Genomic DNA, 15856 nt, shown 5'->3' with positions numbered 1-15856 from the left:
TTAAAATTGGCCCTGAATGATAGCCAGTCCTTTCCTACTGTGACAATCATTCATTTCTAAATAAAAAAATTAAGTCTACATTTTGAATATCTGTTTAAGTTTCTTTTACATTTTTACATCTATGATATCACACTTGTTTACTTCAAATTAACTTATCGTACCAAATGTATAATCCAAAAATGAACATAACTTTGAAAACAAAATGTAGGAATCGAAAGAAAACTTCACGTAGATACATAGATTAGATATTCCTCTGTTACATGTCAAAAGTTACTTTGCCACAAATTTGTCCTTTTCATTCTTCAGTGAAGGTTATTGTTTTACATTTACACATCTATTCCTAGAGAGTATATATATATATATATATATATATATATATATATATATATATATATATATATATCAATGTATACAATAATAAGTGAAGAAAACAACAGGAAATAAGTTAGTGTCCAAATAGTCTAGATTTTTGTCTCTAAAAGGCCTGTTCATACTCCAATATATATATCACAGTTGATAGATGTTAACAAACCATGTATAAGATAGCATACAATGAAGATGATTTTTACCATATATGGTTTGTTGACATCTATTGTCTGTCATATTTATTGGAGTATTAGCCAGACTTAATGAAAGATTATGATTTCTATGTAAAGAAACTTGCTATATGTATATAATTTGCAAAGCAATTTGACCAATTTGCATAATAGTTTTGCGATGGGATACCGAATAAATTGTTCCCTGCATTAGAGCCATCAAATCTGTTATAGTTCTAATGTGACCGGTGTTGTCATTATGCACATTATGCTTTCATTATCCTGTGCCAGGTGTATATATTTTTTTTAGAAGTATTTCAAAAGTAACCAATCCTGTATAGAGTACTAACAAAATAGAGAACTTACTATTTGTGAATAATAAGTACAAGTACTTTGTAGACTAGAAAAGTGTGCAAAAAAACCGAAAGAAAAAGCCCACCAGTACCAGGAATACTTCTAAAGATGGTACAGCTTTGATAGGATCTATCTTCCTGGAGACATGAGTGAATATACAAAAATTATTTTATTGTCCAAATTGTCTTACATATTATAAGACAAATTAGACAATAGAGTTTTTGCTACAGTACTGTACATGTATATCTAAGACAAACTTGGGCAGAAAGACACACATTTTTTTTATTGCAATGTTCAGATGCTCAAGGGGATCTTAGACCTGTAGGATCTGAACTAGAAATGTCAGATGAATTAGGTTCTGACAGTTGCCTTTAATTTACAACTTTAGTAGTGAAGCTATTGAAAGATGGAGAAAAGAAACAGAACAGATGATACATTTTTAAGTACTTTAGAGTGGTGATAAAGTTTAAAAGAGATTTGATTATTCCTCCCCCTCCCCCCCCCCCCTTGCCTCAAAAAAAAAGGCAGGATTTTTCATAGGAGAACCTGGCGTTGATATGTTGTTTTGTTTGTTATTTAGGATATTTTTAATAAATACTTTCATTACACAAACAAACTCATGGAAGAATCTAGTTTATGAACAATAAGCCAGACATGTTTTATGAAATCAATTAATTATTCAGTTTTGATCTGAGATATTTGCAACTAATAGAGCAAGACAAGGAAGTAACATAGATTTGATTCCTGCACAGAATCTTGAACACGCTGTTATCAAATGACAATATCCAAATTTGGATTGCAGCCAAAAGACATATTTCAGTGTGTTTATGCCACACTGTATGAAAACGTCAATCAATTATTTCATGCTGTTATTTGTTTATCATTGAAAAGAAGAAATGCTGATTAATCATTTTTATGTTGCAAATCTATTTTGATTCATCTTGTGATAGCAAGCTTGTGTAAACTAATAAATACAATTCTTTTTAATTTCTGCAGAGCTTTCTTATTCCTGCAAGTTCATATTTATCTGAAAATGGTCCCAATTATTATGCTGAACTTGTATCCCCTTTATGCTGTTCGTCCCCCCATAATTTACTTTCCTTTTCCTTCCAAACCCTCTATCCTTCATCCCCTTCCCCCCTCCCCCTCCCCCTCTCCTTCCTTTACCTACCCCTCCCCTCCCCCAACTCATTCTTCAAAATTTCTTCATATCATTTTGTGAAAAATTTCTTTTAAAAAACCTTTGTTTAAACTATTTTGTTGGTTAACTTGTTGGATATTTTTGTTATCTCTTCTTGAATATATTTGTTACTTTATTTGTATGTGTGTGTGTTGAAATTGTTCATTCATCAGAATGAAAGGTTTTCCTGAAACATCCAACTTTTATCCTGAAAAAATTGTCAGTATAAATTTAAAGAAAAAAAAAGAACAGAATTTTATTTCTCTGTTTGAATAAGGAAATCCTGTTAATCTGCTTTGTTAAACGTCAGAATTGGCTTGATTCATTTGCAGACAGGGAGTTGAAAAGTTGTTTGCAAGAAAGGAAATGGATTTTTTCATTTGTATAGAGGGGTGTTATATGTGTCTCCAAGTTTGATATTTGTTAAAGATGTGAAGCGGCTATTTAAAATGCAGTAATTGTTGATAGAAAAAGCTCCATGAATTCCTTGAGAGGTTATTACTTTCCAAGCAGATGAAGTTTTTTAATTTACTATTTTATTTCTTTAATACAAAAGTTTATGGAAGTTTGTCACATTTTCAGAAGATTTAAGAGCATTTATATACTGTATTTATTCATTTTATTTTATGTAACCTTTTAGCATTGTTTTGGACGGGACGGCTTGTTGCCAAGATCGTTTTATAGATGCGTGTAGATATATTTCTATTGAACTTTGACATAGCCTCCACGTAGATTGCGATCTGGCTGGATTCCATGAAAATGGTTGTGATGCTAATATCATAAAACAATGAAGTTCTGTCAAATTCCCTTCAGGAGGTCAAGGGTCATCGAACAAAACAAAGGAAGATTATTTCCAACAAACAATGCATTCCAGAAATTGTCATGCCAGAAATCCCTGTAAAACCATCAAGTTTTGAAGCAAAATTATATTGAAGAAAAACTTGAAGTCCCTAATGTTTTAATCTTTCCACTTGTTCTTCAATCAGAAATCTTTATAGTGGCTTTCTAGTAGTGGTCTGTCACCAGAAAACAAACACCCAAAAAAAACCCAACAACAATGTTCCTACCTTCATTTATGAATCATGAATCACCAGAATCGATCAACAAATTTCAAATACTTTAAATCTATAACAGATGGGATGGGGGTGGGATGGTGGCATATTGTAACTGTGGATAACACAAGTTTTACAATAAATTTTGTAGTTGATTAAAATGTCTCAGAGAGCTGAGAGTTCTTTGATACCACATCTATTTCTTAAATATTCATGATCTATTCAAATGAAGAAAATTGACCTTTTTTTGTGCATGTGAATTGAATTGAAATTGAACTTATTTGCTACATTCCATTATTTTACATTTTGAACAGTATAGGATAAATATAGATGGTATCAAATACAGTAAACAGTAAATATAGAGTATTGAAATAATATATATGTGAGATGGAAGGAGAGGAACCAGAAATAAGTGGATACTTTTCTGGTCTGGTCCCTTTGTAACCAAGAAAGTGGCATTTAATTTGTGAAGTGAAGGATAAAAACCTTACAAATAATCTTCTGTTTCTTTCAACCTTACCCTGACTTCAGAACTTCAGAATTAGCATAAATGCTATCTTTCTTTATATAATCAATTTACTGTGATGATATCTTGTATTTTGGTACTAACCCTCTCAATTAATTTATTTTTTATTTTCTATTTATTCACAGAGCTTAAAGTCTCTGCTGTCACTTTCTTTTCTCTGATTATATTTTTTTTCACGTTATTTTGTATTCATTCATTTAATTCTTCTTATTATGTGTTTACTTTTGTTTGCAACAGTTGAAAACAATGGAGATATTCTTAGTTGGCTTCTGGACCTAGCAGAACAAGATCCTGTGCCTTACATGAAGTAAGTATCAGAGATAAAAAACAGAAATTAGACCAAACCTTGGAAAGCAAGGATAGAGAAAGGGGTCGGTTGGGGGGGGGGAGGAGCAGGCTGGGGGCTGCAGGTGACCAGGGGTGTCTGAAGTGGCTGTTATGGATGGTAGCACTAGGGGAATTGGGTGTATTTCATAGAGATTTCAAGGTTTTTTATGAACTTTAAATGCATGTTTTAGGATATCTTTTGTTAATTTGTTTTCATTTGACGTTGTGTACTAGTTAAAACCACTTGATGCTCCTGTGTAATTTAGATGTAATTTAGATGTTCATTATTGTAAGCTACTTTGTCATGCACAATGAAAGCTAATATGTTCACAGCTCTACATAAACGATGCTTTCCCTATTTAACCCAGCATACATGTGTAAACCTGACAGATTTATTGGATAGCAGACCAGGTATGGAGGGTGTGTGGCATGAGTTAACGGATAGTGCTCCAATGTCATTGGATATTTGTTCTAGAGTCAGGGGATAGTCCACGAAATGTCATAAATAGTCTCTTCTGAACATAGAATCTAACAGAACTCGAAGAATTTAAAGAGAGTGTCCAGAAAATCCGAGCTAAGTTGCGAAAATATCAAAGATATGAAAACTCAAAGATAACCGAATCTGTAGTAGTAGTATTAATAACAATCAGCCGTTATCATATTTGTATCGCTTACTTCCATTTGAGGTGCCTTACATTATTCACCTTCTTTGTTCCCTTTAGACACAAGATCCTATCACTCCTGATTGAGAATCCACCATTTAGCCAACGAGAAGCCTCCTCACCCCTCAGTACCGAGACTCTGGTAGAGAGGCTGTGGTTGTACATGAAGTAAGAATTACAGTAGACAAGAGATTGTGTCATGCATGGGTGGTTTACATAGATTCCGACCAACCTTTTTTAAGGCATTGAAGACTCTCCCCAAAAAGCATGCTGCCATCTTTAAAAAGTTAACTTTCAGTTACTTGCAAGTGAAATTTTTCTCTTGTCGCTACAAAATGCAGACAGTAATGAAACGTGATACCTTGTTATCTTTAGCTGGACCCGAGATGATTGCTGTATCGTTTGTACACTGTGCTGTGGGTATTGACCGCAGCTGTATGTACTGACTGTACACTAGTGACTAATTACAGACGATAGCAAGCTGTGTGTGTATTTTCTGGGATCAATGGTGGTGTCTAACACTTCTGTTACACCTCATTCGAAACTAGGTCAGATGACCGGCATTAGATGTTTCTTTTTGCGCGAGTCTTCACACCCATTAAAGTTGAATAAAGTTTAAAGTTGACTGGCTGCTTGTGTGATGTAATTCTGGTGATATTTTGGTAACAACTTTGTTTGACACTGTTGCTCTGTCAGCATTGGTTAACAGAATATCCAGGCATCACCTCTATAATAATAAGTAATAATAATAATAATTTATGCAAAACATGGGCAAATATTATTGATGATAAACATTAAGAGTGCATAAGGACTGTTTCTTATTTATGCATTTCCTGCATAATTTTGTAAATTTGCTGTATATAACTGTATATTGCTGTATATATTTTTTGCTGTATATTTTTGCTGTATATTATTGCTGTATATTTATTGCTGTATATAAATTTGCTGTATATAATTGTTATTTGCTTTCAGTGAAGAATGCCTGTTAGTGTATGATATCTAACTGGTGCAGAAATATTCTTCAGTCGTTAACGATATAATTGCAATATTTATTGCTATATTGTTCACTCATCAAAGAGTTAATAGATAGATAACCGAGATTCTATCTGGAATTGTCATTGCTGAAGTTTTCACTGGCTTTATCCTATACGATATTCATGCATTGATTTTTCAGTAGTAATCTAGTTGGTAGGTTTAACTTTTATGACTTCACCTTGTGTTTATTTTGATTCAGTTCTGGAAGCTCGCACGACTGCAGACTGCGCTGTGATGTTGTAGATCTCTTATTCAAGCTTTATGGTATGAGCCGTCCGTCCTGCCTCCCTAAACCTGAGGTGAGTAAAACACTTTTAACTCATATTGTCAAAGGATGGATGGTTGGAAGGAAGAAGAGTGAAGAGACAGGGGGGGGGGAAGGGGGGGGGAGAGGGAAGGAGTCTCCATGGATAACACGACATGGATGTTAATGAATACTTGCCATGTTTAATACAACACAGATGTTAGTATAGACTCTCCTTGTGGATGTGAAAATGTAAACAGTTCATGAATAACACAACATGGGTGTTAAAATGTTAACTACCAATGGATAACACATACAATATGGGTGTTATAAATGTAAGTGACAATGGATAACACAACGTGGGTGCTAAAATGTTAACTACCAATGGAAAACACGTACAACATGGGTGTTATAAATGTAAACTATCCATGGATAACACAAATTGAGTGTTAAAATAGACTTTCCAAGGATGACACAACATGGATGTGAAAATGTAAACTTTCCATGGATAACTAGTACAACATGGGTGTTATAAATGTAAACTTTCAATGGATAACACAACGTGGGTGTTAAAGTGTAACTGTCAATGGATAACACAACATGGGTGTTAAAATGTAAACTATCCATGGATAACACAACATGGGTGTTAAAATGGAACTATCCATGGATAACACAATCTGGATATTAAAATGTAAACTATCCATGGATAACACAACATGGGTGTTAAAATGTAAACTCTCCATGGGCAATACAATGTGGCTGTTAATATTGACGTGCCATGGATCACATGTTAAACTGGGGAGCTGAACAAGACTAGCCATGCAAAGCCCACAATGCATCACATACCATATAGGAAATATGGATTCTCTTCCCTGGATCATCCAAATTATAAAGTTATTTCTATGGTAATAGTAATGTTCTTGAATGATACCTTTGGGTAAGATGAAGGTGTATCTCTTTTGTCAACTTCAAAGACCATGTGTGTTTGTCTGAACATATATCTGGTAGTCTGGAACCAATGCAAAACAGGATAGATCAAAGAATGTGTTTTGTTTCTCTTGAAAAGTTTAGTGCTTTGAATTCCAATTCAGTTTCCATTGTTTACTGACATATTTTCTCTTTTGTAATAGCTTGGAATGGTTGTAAATCTAAAACAGAAGAAGGCTCTTCTCAATACAGTACAGGATCCTCCAGACGAACCTGTTGAAGTAGAACCAATTCCAGAGGTACAGTACAAATAAATCACAGCCTGAACAAAAGTAAAACAGTTTTGCAAGATCCCTAAACAATTATCTACCGAAAGTTAAATGTTTGTGTCAAAACATAGAAAAAACTGAATATTTCACCAATATTCCTGCAGTTGATCAGCATACGCCCTAATTTAAATTTGTTAATTTTCGCCTTTCGTAAAAATGTTTCTGTCTTCGATCCTTACCGTTCTACATGTCCCTAATTGTTACTACATTGCAGACAGGAGAACCAAGGCGCTTATAAAGAAAGCAACCAAAAAAATGACAAAATTCTCTAGAGAGAGGACTTTTTCATTAAAAAGAAAGTTAAATAATCCTGTTGATTTCTAGCATTGATGATCATAGCTACCTGCTCTTTAACCTTCATATTGTGTCCAACAAATACTCTGAATTCTCATAGCCGTATGAAGTATGAATAAATCCTGGTTAATAACTACTTTACACCTTTCATATATTTAGTGTCAAATATGTCATAGTTTTGGTTCCTTTTTACACTTTATATCAGTGAGATCTGTCGTGCAAATTATGTAATGCTACTTGTTTGTATAGGTCATGCATATACATGCATTATACTGCATATTTAATATTCATCCCTCATAGTCTTGTAAACTTTCCCATATACAAAGTGGTTCACCATTAACCTTTTCTTCTTGGAGGAGGGACTTGCCTTCATCTCTGGCTGTTTCCCTTGTAATCAATCTCCATTTCACTTATTGTTAGTAATAGGTAATGCATATGCATGCTTTGTACTACTGAATATTCAATATTCATCACTCATAGTCTTGTAAACTTTTCCATATACAAAGTGGTTCACCATTAACCTCTTGTTCATGGAGGAGGGACTTGCCTCCATCTCTGGCTGTTTCCTTTGTCATCAATCTCTGTTTCAATTACTTCCTTCAGGAACCTCTGCCTTTAGAGGACGATGCAGTGTCCGAAACTTCTCATGAAGATCGTAAGAGGAAGGCCTCCTCGCCTCTCGTATCACCGGTAGAGGCAAAGATGGCCAGAATGAGCGATCAGGTTTGTAATAAACTACTGCACAGTGGGATGATGATCCCATTGCTTATATGCAGCTAAGACATCAATAATCATATCTGGATAGGGCCCCCAATGCTAACTGCAAAAGTTCCACATTTCATGGGAATTGATGTCTCCTTTTTTTGTGTGAAACTGCAAATTGTTCACTTAGAATCATACATAGTTTGCTGATTAATGTTAGGTTTGGTATGTTCTAAACTTGGCCTAGTAGTTTGTAAGAATTGGAAGTAGGTGGGTTTTGGGCCTTTTTTGAAAATGAGTTCCCAGTGATACAGTTAACTATCACCGCACCCATTTTAATGAAAACAAAAGAACTGGAGATCTAGGTGTTATGTGGGCAACTTTGTCACTTTTATAAATAGTTAAATAAAAATGGTGTCTTTTATTAGAACCAAACTGGAGATGACCTAAATCAGAGTGTTATTTACAGGTTGAAAGTAGACTTTAAACTTTGCTCAATCAGTGTGAGTAATAGCTTAGCTTGAGAACAAAAAGTATAAAATCTGTCATAAATCTTGAAGAGACATGATATGTCAGTCTTTGCCTGTACAGAAATGCATGGTTCACTGTGTAACATATATATACATACATATGTAAAGTACACTTTACTTTATGAAAGTGAGGGCTCCCTTCCACAAAGCAAGTTTATAATGCATTATTTAAACTGACTTGGACTACACAGATAATAAAGTGATTGATAACAGTTTGATATAATATCACAACTCATTACACACAACGAGGACCTGTTGAGGGTTTGGAGGGGGTGGGGGGGGGGGTGCTGGGGAGGGGGTGGGCCATAGAATGGTTCAATGAGGTACTCAAACAAAAATGATTTTATTTTTATTTTGTGAGACAGGTTTTTGAGTGTGCAGGAGGGAGGGGGGGGGGGGTGGGAGGAGTTAAAGTATTCATTTTGAAAGTAATTTCTCTTCCAAACAAAAGTTGTTGACAGTATTTTTTGTTGAGATTGTCCTTGAGCAGTCACAGTTGTTGTTTGCTACTAACTCTGCTTATTTTTAACAAATATAGTTAGATTTAGTAATATTTTGCCTGGTGTTTGCTGGCTTAATTTGATTGAGTGGTACTCAATAGGTCTGAACTATCACTCTGTTGAATGGTGTGTTAGTATTCATATTTTGTAGTGGAGCAGTTAGAAACAATATCAACTCAGACCAGAGTTGGATATGACTACATGTACGATTCAGTAGTATTTTGTTTTATCTCAGTAGTATTTTATTCTCTGTATTAATGCTTTACATCAGTTTATTCTCTGAATTGCACTTATATATATATATATATATACATAAATTCCTGTAAAGGGACATCTTTGTAAAGGGACATCTTTGTAAAGGGACATCTTTGTAAAGGGACATCTTTGTAAAGGGACATCTTTGTAAAGGGACATCTTTGTAAAGGGACATCTTTGTAAAGGGACATCTTTGTAAAGGGACATCTTTGTAAAGGGACATCTTTGTAAAGGGACATCTTTGTAAAGGGACATCTTTGTAAAGGGACATCTTTGTAAAGGGACATCTTTGTAAAGGGACATCTTTGTAAAGGGACATCTTTGTAAAGGGACATCTTTGTAAAGGGATATCTTTGTGGCAGTCAATGTGACACTCATATGTAAGAGAAAAATATTTGACATCTTTACTTTAAAAACCCATCTCAAGATATGGCTGAATGATTGCATCGTATTTTGGATGGATTGAACCCTCATTTCTTCCCTGGAATTGATCAAAGTAGGTAGTCTGTGATGTCAGAGCGATAAACGGTCTTCTAAAGCTTTAATTTTCTTTTAAAATCCTCACTTTGATTGAGCCGTGACACAAGTAATATTTGGGAATATTGCTGAGATGTCAATGTTCTCTGTATTATGGAATTTCATCAAAATGTAACATTTTTGCAGCAAAATAATTTTCATGTGTGATAAATGAGTTAAATATTATAAAGAAAAATAAAGAGCACATTTTCAGCTGAATTGCCATGCTGACATTATTCACTCTGTATTGCCAGATGCATAATCCACAAAATACCACTATATTTGCAAATATTCATATCCCTGCCCGTACAAAAATGCTATGAGGATGAGAGAGGGGTCTGACCTAAACATGTAGAAATTTCCATTATTTCAGCTCAATCAACTACAGCCACTGTAAATATCCCTTTAATACTGGCTTGTAATGTATAGTAGTCTTTTGTGAGGTCTCTTCCTAATGCATATATAAAGTTTGTTCGTCTTTTTAATGTTTTTTTAAAATCTCTCATTGGTCTTACAATTTGCTTCAGATTCCTCTTAATTTCTTCCTTGTTTTCAGGAGGAGACCTTTGTCGATGTAATGGTCAAGAGCGAGGACGAAAGACCTCCTACCCCTGGGGAGAATTTGTCCGATTACGGAGCGCCCCCCACCCCTGGTGGTGACAGCGTCAAGGAAGAATCCATCTCGTCGTCACCAGTCATGGGTGAGATTTGCACCAAATAAGTCATATTTTATAGCCCAAAGTTGTTTTTTGTCTTTTATTTGAGTCAAAACTGAAAGTTGCTTCAAAATTAGGAATTTTACTCACAGAATAATATTTCCTGATTTTTTTATTTTCATAAAGGTGTTCATGAAACCTCATTCATAAGATTTTAAATTTTGTTGGTGGCCAGTTGGGGAAAGAAGAAATTTGCTATGCTGAATTCATTAGAAATGCTAACATTTAAACTAATATGTTATTGTTGGTTCAGCAATGTAACTCCAACATGAAAACTGTTGTATGGTCTCAGTCTTAAGGTGTATAAGAAGATATTCCTGCCCCTGAATAATACTGTGCATCAAATTTAGTTTCCTTTTCACCATATTCAACCCTTATCAATTAAAATACGAGTAAATGAACAACAGAAAACTGACTACAAAATTATAAACAAAGACCAAAGAAATTTATGGCTAGAATGAGATTGGAACCAGTAACCTCTGGGATACAAGAAATGTCTATGTAGGGATTGCGACCAACTAAGGACTGTATAGCTCAGGTGCTAGAGAATTGGGCTTGTTTCTGGTTGCTGGTTACTAACTAACTGGTTACTGGTATGACTCATATTCAAGCCATAAATTTCTTTGTTCTTTTCCATTGAATAAATAAATGTACAAAATAAAACATAATTGGCAAGACAGAATTTCATAGCATATTTATTTTTGTTTTTAATTGTGCTGATGTTGAAATCTCATTTATTTTGACAGGTTTATTAGAAGACATGGACAGCTCAAGGGATAGCTTCCCCAGTCTGTCATCCACGGCTGGTTCTGCGTCGGGACTGGGAGGTCCGTCAGAACCTCAATTCTCAGAGTCTCGGACCTCAGTCTCCGACCCAGACGTCCATAAGAAGAAAAAGAAGAACAAGAAGCACAAACACAAAGTGAAGAGAGAGCCTGTAGATGTTCCCTGAAAATAATCTGAGGGCGAAAGAATTGTAACCTGGTGAAGTTTTGAGAGACCAGAACTTAATTGTGGTACCCATGATGGTATTCCTGCGGTGACGTTGGTGGATGCGTGTCGATATAGAGCAGCAGTCCTCAGTAGGTCCGAGGTCAGGACCAAGTCATCATTTCTGGCATTTCGCTGCAATCCATTGATCATCCCCCTCCTCAACCCTCCCCCCCCCTAGCCCCCGTATTTATCATTGCAATGACACTGGAATATGGTAGCTAATGTGATGGTTGGTTCGGCTTCCTTGCCAAAAGTTTGCGGGGGTGCAACTACGCATAATTCTGGGGGGCTTTATCCACCAACAAAAAACTAGGAGGCTCACCCCCTCCCCCTTCTCCCCTTATACATATTACAAACATTTCTTATTGAACAGTACACCAATATTTAACATGTATGTGCTGTACAACCAAAACAGTTGGCCATTCTCCAACATTGTTTGAAAAGCACCATCCATTTTACCAAATTTCTCATAGGGGAAGGGGAAAACCGTTTCCCTGGAGGACTAAGCATCATAGCCTCCCTTTCCGCAGTTCAAAAAATGTGGTTGCACCCCTGCAAGTTTGTCAATTTCGGCTTGAAGAGGTTATAATGCAATCCTTAGGTTAGCACACCCGGCCACCAACCCATCGAAATCCTTTACGACCCAGACACTGTGTCGTGACCTGTGGGTTGCGGACTGGTGATGTAGAGAGAATTGAGAAGGAGTTCATCTGCCGATTAAAAAATGAATGGCTGTAGGAAGTTACATTGTAGCTGAAGTAAAGAATCCCACATTGTTGAATGGTTGTGCATCCATTGCTGCAAAGGTTGTAATCTCTGTCTGTTGACATAAAAAGACAAGATTATTAAGTGATTCATTGCTTTACCTCTCAATTGCACTGAAAAATTGTTTTGAATTTTCTAAAAGTTCTCCACACCATTCCACTGTTAATCAACAACCATCAGGAGCAGATCCAGGATTTTAGGTGACCTTGGGGTCATTGAAGACGACTCCCATTGGAGAAGGACCTCAGGTCCACCCCCAGAAAATAAATTGAGATTGTAACAGGAATTGATGCACTCTGAGCCATACATAGGCTACAGGTTAGGCTGATAGTTAGATCTATGCGTAAGGTTTTCCTATTAATTGCTTCTGTTTCTTTTGTGTTGTTGAAAAAGGGTTTGATGTGTCCCCCCTCCCCCCCCCCCCCGATCTGTGCCTGACCATGACTAGAAGATGTCCATCATACACATTGCACTTAATTAAAAGTAAGGAATACAGATATTTGGTATGTAAAATATGGTAAAAATCCATTTGTACAAAAATGTAATTATATACTTGAAAACAAGAAAAAAAAACTAAGAGGATTCTATAGTGTTTATGTGTTGTTTTTAGTTGTTGTCTCTGACTTAAATAACTTTCGCATTGTAAGATCAAACAGGTTATCATTCTACCTCCTTTGAATTTACATTCTTCCTTACTCTCTGTGAAACATATTTTATATCAAACTTGCTTGGAAGAAGTTGTAGAAGAATTGCGAGGAAAAGAGGCCATATGTTGTTGATGTGATATGCAAATAATATGGAGTGTCACTTTTCATAAATTACGAGTGTCCCACTTTGACCCTCCCCCTTTCCCCTCATATGGTAGTAAATTGCTTTTGAGTTTGGTAGTATTTTCTAGTTATCGAGATCTCAACAAACCTAACAACCATTATTCAAAAAGATCTGCTATTGATCCAACTTTAAATACACCACCCTACATATATATCCCAATTTAAAGACACCTTCCTATAAATTGTCCAACTTAAAGGCACTGTCCTATTTATTACCCAAGTTCAGACATTTTATATTTATCCCAATTGAAAGACATTGTTCTTTATATTGTCCAACTTAAAGACAGCTTCCTATAAACTGTCCAACTTAAAGACACCATTCTTTTTATTACCCAAGTTGAAAACACCATTTAATATATATGCCAATTTAAGAATATTGTCCTTTATACTGTCCAACTTAAAGAAACCATTCTATATGTTACCCAATTTAATGACACCCAACTTAAAGAAACTATCCTAGTTACTGCCCAACTCGGGCTTTTAGCATCGACCTGTGTCGCAGATTTACCAAAATCCGCTTAACGTTAGAGAAGACTTTAAGAAAGTAAGGAAGGCAACGAATTACTCATATCACCGAAGAGTGTGAGTAAATAACCAGAACCCGGAAATCTTACAAGATCGAAAGTATTGTGTAGAAGCATGCTGCACAATAAATGTGTCAAGTACATCCTGCATTTTTCATCGGCTAACTATAGGGTTTGACAAACTGAAATGTTTTAGAATGTTTTTTTTTCTTCAGACAGACGCACAGTTATATTACCATATTATTTTTGTAGGGCTATTAAAATGATAAAACTAGGTTGATTTCCGATTGTTCTCTCACAACGGAAGGTCACAGAAGTATAAAGAAATAGAACAATGTGATTTCAAACTGTGTTAATAGGAAGTAAACGCTTATAGGCCCAAAATCAATTTAAATTTATGTGATCCTCTAAGAAATGTTGACATCCGGCCGTGTTCTATTTTCTTGGAGTAAGCATAAAAAGCAGGGCTGCCGTGTTGGAACTTGAAACAACTCGCAAGGCCAGGCTTTCCATACAAGCCAAAATTATGGTTTTCACCGCCGATTAATAAAAGTATGTAAATATGTTAACAATGCTAAAATGTTCACATTGTGATTAGTAAAGATGTCACGTGTTACAGTGTAGACTAAAATGTGTTACAGTGTTTTGTAAAGTTTTGTAAACACCGTTTTGAGGTTCAGTAGAGGTTTTTACATTTCAGAAACGCCTTATCTTATATCAATAAGATAAAATAGGTTTTGCCTTTCGTGTTTAATTGGGCCTACATACGCCAGGAATTCATTAAATATAAGGCCGAATTGTAGCAAAAATCGACCAAATTTAATATGGCGGCCAAGAGCAACAAACTTCCGCTGTCAAATTTTCGTGAGTTGGGCGAAATAGCCGATAACTCTGCTATCAATACTCAACTGAGTCACCCATCGACATATACACCTGTCTATAGCATTCTAGAAACAAAACGTCAACACTCTTTAACAAGCCAGCATGTCATTAGAACCCCTCTAGAGGAAAGAAATCCCCCTAACGTTAATTTAGGAAGATGAAGTTAAAGCAGCCTTTCGCGTATTGGTCAAACTCGATGTCACTCACAATCTTGGAACTGTTAACTGAGTGGAGATGAACGAGGAAATACAGAATATTCATGAGTTTAATTCAATTTTCAAATTTCGCCGCCAAGGTTGTTTTTTATATCAGTTTCTCATCACATCATCAAAATCTAATTGTGAAACATGAAACAAATATTCACTCATTTCAATTTAACAAAAAAATGATCGGAGGGCCGCTTTAAGCTCGAGGGAGTAACCTCTATATTATTTATTATGAATACTGTGCCTCGTTATGTTACATTCAATACGCACTACACACATTGAAAAGATGTTACACATTGACCTGCCATACAAGTCCATGCCTTAGTTCTTCAACACAGAAAGGTCTTAACCAGCTGGTTAGAGGGATAATCAGCTTCTGTTCTGCTTCGGATAGTTTCTGCCCGCTTGGAATATTCTCTATCCATTCGTAACATTGTTTGTATATATCGTTTCAACCCCCCCCCCCCCCCTCCGCCACCATTCGGTAATACATCAACAAGTAATGGATAGGCTATACCACTCGGAAGATACAATTAGAGGAGAGACGAACATTATACTTATCGCACAATATTGTTAATTTTTATCCTATATAGGCTCACAATACCGTTCACCACATATATACAGTCTTAGGACAATTTGCATACACCCTTCGGGACGAACATCGGTATATTCTAAGTGTCTACTTTAAAGCCTTGTTATAGATCGCGCGGTATAACCACACGGGTAGAAGTTTTAACGGTCATACAATGGTATTAATGTCGTAGTAGTACGATCATTTTTATTTGTACGAAATTCTGGTAGCATGGCAGGTTCTACGCTATTCGTAACTTGTTTACATTGCTGCAAGGAACCTATGACCTTACTACGTCTCTGACGCATCCTCTTGCAACGGAAATTCTCTACCCTGAAACTTTCACTTCCGATATGAAATGATATGGTATCCAGATTTTGATATATTGAAATCGAAGTTG

General features: G+C 35.7%; 1 protein-coding gene across 2 annotated transcripts in view; it reads left to right on the top strand.

Annotated features, from left to right (window-relative positions):
- The window catches only part of LOC139974513 (transcription initiation factor TFIID subunit 2-like), a 48705-nt gene extending 35680 nt beyond the window's left edge, over positions 1 to 13025 (top strand). For both annotated transcript variants that reach the window (XM_071981710.1, XM_071981711.1), the window contains 7 exons: positions 3886 to 3955; positions 4698 to 4805; positions 5872 to 5971; positions 7047 to 7142; positions 8070 to 8189; positions 10526 to 10670; positions 11432 to 13025. In XM_071981710.1, the coding sequence (XP_071837811.1) occupies positions 3886 to 3955; positions 4698 to 4805; positions 5872 to 5971; positions 7047 to 7142; positions 8070 to 8189; positions 10526 to 10670; positions 11432 to 11637 (845 nt within the window). In that variant the 3' untranslated portion in view covers positions 11638 to 13025. The remainder of the gene's footprint in view (positions 1 to 3885; positions 3956 to 4697; positions 4806 to 5871; positions 5972 to 7046; positions 7143 to 8069; positions 8190 to 10525; positions 10671 to 11431) is intronic.
- The last annotated feature ends 2831 nt before the right edge of the window (positions 13026 to 15856 follow it).

The sequence above is a fragment of the Apostichopus japonicus genome, chromosome 9, assembly GCF_037975245.1.
Source record: "Apostichopus japonicus isolate 1M-3 chromosome 9, ASM3797524v1, whole genome shotgun sequence".
In the NCBI taxonomy this organism is placed as follows: domain Eukaryota; kingdom Metazoa; phylum Echinodermata; class Holothuroidea; order Aspidochirotida; family Stichopodidae; genus Apostichopus; species Apostichopus japonicus.
This window is presented reverse-complemented; position numbering and strand designations above follow the sequence as displayed.